The 5,195-nt window shown below is 43.3% G+C and overlaps 1 protein-coding gene across 2 annotated transcripts in view; it reads right to left on the minus strand.

Moving 5' to 3' along the window:
• Sulf1 (sulfatase 1) overlaps positions 1 to 5,195 on the minus strand; it is a 175,174-nt gene that overhangs the window by 3,509 nt on the left and 166,470 nt on the right. The window contains exon 21 of one of the 2 annotated variants that reach the window (XM_010608992.2): positions 1,409 to 3,742. The exons of the other annotated variant lie outside the window; for it this stretch is intronic. Within the exon in view, the coding sequence (XP_010607294.2) occupies positions 3,712 to 3,742 (31 nt within the window). The 3' untranslated portion in view covers positions 1,409 to 3,711. Of the gene's footprint in view, positions 1 to 1,408; positions 3,743 to 5,195 lie in introns of those variants that run through there. 2 annotated transcript variants of the gene reach the window in all.

A 5,195-nucleotide genomic window follows, 5' to 3' on the forward strand; every position in this document is an offset into this window, starting at 1 on the left:
GTTTTTTTTTTTTTTTTTTTTTTTTTTGCACCAGGGCTTGAACTCAGGACCTTGTGCTTTCCAGGCAGGCATGGTGCCACTGAGCTAAATCCCCAGCCCCTTAGCGTGGATCTTCTGAAACGTTGTGCTCATTGTTCCTTTCTCACCAGGTGGGGGCATCCTTGTCAAATGGGGCTTTACTGTAGGTTTCTTCTGTGTGTAAATGGAGAAACTGCAGAGGGGCTGGCCCTCTCTTCATTGTACGGACCCATGAGCGATGGGGAATGGACAAGCAGCTCGGCCTTCCTGGGCACCAGATCAAACCAGATCTGTCGGACAGCCAACTCTAAGGGCGTTTCAGTTTCTGAGATCCAGTCCTGGGAGACACAGCCTCTCTCTGGCGCCTTTCACATGGTAGGCACAGCATAGTTTCTGACACAGTGTTTCTCGAGGGTAGCAACTTTTGCCCTAGTCACATTTTATACTAAAGGAGCAAATTAGACAAATATTTGCACATTCACATGTGGAAACTAAAGCAAAGTTGACTTGGAAGTAAAATAGTGACTGACTGCTGGGGACCGGGAGTGCCGGGCAGAAGGGTGGCTGGGTTCGACCAATGCACACTGTATACATGTATGGAAACATCACACTGAGTTCCACGAATATGTACAACTCATATGCACTTTTTTTGTGGTACTGGGGATCAAACTCAGGACCTTGCACTTGCCAGGCAGGTGGTGCGGTGCCACTGAGCTACATCCCTGGCGCCATTCATTGTTTTTTAAAGCAAGGAGCAACAGCACCATTAGCCCTAACTGCTCTGTTGATGAAACTACAGTTTCTTCAATCATCTAAGGATTGACAGTTAACCCCTCGAATCCTTTGTGGTTTTTTTCTTTCCTTATTTCTTTTTAACCTTCTAACCTGTGGACATTTTATATCTAATCTCTGGACATTTCTTAGCTCCTTGACCTGAGGGCCAAATGACACAGAAAGTAGCAGATGGGGCTTGTCAATCAGAGATTGCCGGTCTGGGGAGGAACTGGGTTTCTATTTCCACTGAAGTGAATGGTCCCCAAAGTACTCAAACCGACTGGGACGGATGTTACCTTTTGTTTTGTTTTTTGGAGTACTCCATGTGTGCTGCCCAGGACCTGCCATGTGATTTGCAGAGCCCAGTGGAAAATGTCAGTGTATTTCAGGATGGTGAGAACGTTAGACCCAGCTTGGAGCCCACGCATCTGCCCAGGTCGCGTGTCCAGGAGGCCCCCGGTGCTGTCTCTGCCGCAGTTTTCCCGGACAGCAGTGCGACGCATCCATGCCAAAGTCACTGATCTGACCTTGGAGCAGTTTTCCAAGTCTGGCTAATATTCAGTCATGTAAGTTAACTTAGAACGAATGAAGTTACAAGGAGTCAACTGCAAGGAATGTGCCTGCCATAAAATGGTTAAGTTCATTTCTCTGACACAGGTATATTTTGAACACCTTTTATTTCAAGAAATATTGCTTCTAGACTTTCCTGAAGCCAGAATTGTTCTATAAAAGTATCACAGGGTATTATACAGGATTAAAAACACAGTATACTTCCTAATATCTTGAAATCTTTTTACAAAGAGCATCATTCATGACCATAAATATGTTTATTCTGTCATTCATCTGATGACACACACATCTGATAAATGCTAATTTTAACATATGTACAGAGTCTATGATAAAGACTTAAAGTTACCAAAGATACAACTATAACATATTAAATTTTCTTTAAAAGTTTATCTTAAACACTTAGTGAAAACATAACTTATCTAAATGTTTGAGTTTCTAAAAATAAAAAGAAAACCACTGAGACAAAATAATCTCGAGCAATTGAATAGGGTTCTGATGACTTTCAGTGAGGTATTCCTTTTGCTGGTATTTAAAAATCTAATACAAAACAAGAATATTGGCAAGAATACAGATTTTTCAACAGCAATTTTGTCTTTAAAAATTCTGAAGTTGGTGGTGAAGGACTTAAAATAGTCATTCAACAATGTCACAAAATTAATCTCCCTTATGATGCATTTAAATTATGGAATGAACGTTCATGATTTTAGTTAACTGAAAAAGTTCCTTATATAAATTTAAGACTACATATATTTTCTCAACACTTAAGCTTATTAATGAGGCCGAGAAAACAAAATAAAGATGAAAGCCAAGGTCTTTAGTCCCTTTTCTTCTGTCATGAAAATAATTAAAATTTCACAATCTTAAGTACAGGTGAACAACTCGAGGCTAGGCACAGAGAGAGCAGGCAATCTTAGTCTTCTTTGTTTATTTTTACCACCAGCATTGTTAGCCATGCCTTTCTGCTAATCAATCTTAGCAAGTCAAGGTAAAGCGCATGCACTGTGTTCTGGCAAAAGCTTATGTTAAACAGCATGTGATCTATACTGTGTGTCGTCCTCGGGAGTGTATTTTACTTTATCACACCGAGCGCAGCGTGACTGTGATAACCCTGTTAATAACAATAATATAATAATAATGCTAACCAAACAGACATGGCCTGCCAATCTCAAAAGTGCAAAATCACTGAACCAGAAATGATGACATTGAAAAATTCCAGTGGTTAAAAATGCATTAGAACTTCATTGCGCAGGCAGTGAAAGTGTACTGACAGATTCACCAAGGACGTCAAGTTTTAGAGACCACGAAAGGCACAATTCTAGCCATTTTGACTGGATAACATTTATATATGCATGCCCCTACAACCTCCATAAGATAATACTGTTTTAGCTCCCAAAACAAAACAAAACAAAAAAATAACCCAAACATTCTTTCTACTCCTGGCAGAGTGAATTACGATGAGATGCGGAGTTGCTGGATGCTCTCGCCCCTCTCCCCCACAGGCACACTAAAGTCTGCACGATCGGACTCAGGGTAACTTGGAATGTTGGCAGCCAGGATTGCTGTTACTTGTTTGCTAAGAAAAAGTTAAAAGGAAACCTCATGTTTAGGATAACGACTTCATCTCATCCAAGGAGAGCGGAGAGGAGGCCCTGCCCCAAGCCCTCCTTCGGGTCGCTCCTCACTGCGCTCAGCGGGCAGGAGCAGGCTGCTCTGGGCTGTGCACCCGGAGCACCTGATGAACGATGCTTCCATCAGAATGCACGGGGAGACACAGCTCATCTTCCAACACACGCTCTCCAGGGCCACCAGCGGGGCTGGGGGCTGCAGCCTGGGGCGGGGCTGGAGCGCCAGCTCTGTGAGGCCGCTGTCGCTGAAACTGTTTCAGCACGATCCACCTCCTCGTGCCCCATCTGTTTTTTAGGTCTGCCGTTTCTCCAGTGTTCAGAATTCGGATGATTCACCTCTGGAATGTCATTATTCCGTTCAAGTGTACTCTCTGGACTTAATGTCGGTCGGATCAAATGAAGGGTCCGAAGGTCAGCTGGCAAGGCCAAATGAAGAGCTTCCCGGCTGTCTGACTTGGGTCTCTGTCCGACTCTGCAGAAGGCATCGCCACTGGCGCTGGGTGCTCAGCAGAGACGACCGGGAGCCCATCACCGTGAGCAGTTTCAGTCGGACTTGCTGGCTTTTGCTCAGAGTGTTCAGCAGTGCAAATACTCTAGCTGTATCCTTCAAGTAATCAGTCGTTACCAGGCTAAGTCTACGGCTGTGCCTGATTTGTGAGCTACGTCCATTCACACTGTAACTCTGCCAGGCCGGCCAGGTGGCATCTGCAGTGGGTTGGACAGATTAACCTTCCCATCCATCCCATAGCTGCCCTCTGCGAGGAGAGAGGTGAGGGGCTCATTAGTGCAAACATGCTTCTTTACCTCACTGAATAAGCAACTCATGCTACTTTTTACAGAACAAATCCATTCAAGCTGTAACACTAAAAAGTATTTCCCCCAATAACCTGTTACCAAGGAGTGGCCTTAGAATAAAGGTGATTGAATGACAAAAAAAAAAAAATATTTCCCCCAATAACCTGTTACCAAGGAGTGGCCTTAGAATAAAGGTGATTGAATGAAAAAAAAAAAAAAAAAAGTCAAACAAGGGAAAACTTAGTGTAAGCACTCCTGGTGTTGGAAGTGGTACCGTCCCACCTCCCAAGGGACTTAGGTTTCAGTCCGTCACTCAGTAACCAGGAAAGTCTTGGTCCCTCATATGTCAAATACAGGAACAGTTAGTTGTGACAAAATCATTATTACTCATAGGGTTGCTGGGTGATTGATGGATTTCAAAGTGTTTTGGTGTACTCAGTAATGCTTAGTATATTGTCACTTTTATTACATGTTCTTGCACTCAGCATAAAAAAATATATTTGAATGCAAATACATGCCTGAAATGCTTAGATTTTTTTGTCCTAGAAGTTCTCCACTCTAGATAAATCCATGCCCGCAGTAAATTAACATTTGAGTAGTTTTCACGTGTGCAAAGAACATACAGTTTGGCTCCCTCAGATCTATGCCCATCCCAGGAGGACTACAGTTCTGAAGAAAACAACACCTTTTCTTGTGTGCCCAAGAACCTTTTAGGAAGAGGTGCATTAGATTGGTGTGATGAATTCCCCACAAAGCAATACAGAGCAGCAAGGAAAACTAGTAAAACTGTGCAAAACCCACACCTTTGTGTAATTAGAAGAGGGAATTCTACAAGTTTCAGATCACTTGTAAATGAAAGAAAAGTGAATACCAAGTCCCAGCAAGAGTGTATGTCACCCTTTGGACACAAGCCCCGGGAAGACAGTAAGAAAAAGAGAAAGGAGGAAGGACACAAAGACTGCTTTGAAGCCACTGCTGGCAAGAACGCGAGCTCCACGTATAAAATCCTGTCCAGGCTCCTGGTGCATCCTGGTACATCACGCAGGGACAGTGAGAAAGGGAAATATAGGGCGGAGGGGCAGGGGGCTGGCTTTGAAGGGCACTGCTTCAGGGGAAAAGGGCACAGAGAAGGGCAGCGGTGTCTTTGGGAAACTGGATGGTAAAAAGGAAGAAGAAAACAAAATGGGAGAAATTTCAGGGAGAGAGGAAGGGGAGGAGGAAGGGAGGTGGGGGTGCAGGCGGACTCATGACTTCACTATCACCCCAAACAATAAGAAAAAAAGGAAAGATAAACCATACTGTGTTATAGAAAAGAACCTCTTTAACCAGAGATCTTTTAAGTACTCCAATCCTTGAAATGAAAGCAACCTCAATCTACAGAAAATTAAGTACAAAAAAAAAAAAAAAAAAAAA

This window comes from Fukomys damarensis, unplaced genomic scaffold, assembly GCF_012274545.1.
Source record: "Fukomys damarensis isolate Sample0158 unplaced genomic scaffold, DMR_v1.0_HiC HiC_scaffold_5, whole genome shotgun sequence".
Taxonomy (NCBI): domain Eukaryota; kingdom Metazoa; phylum Chordata; class Mammalia; order Rodentia; family Bathyergidae; genus Fukomys; species Fukomys damarensis.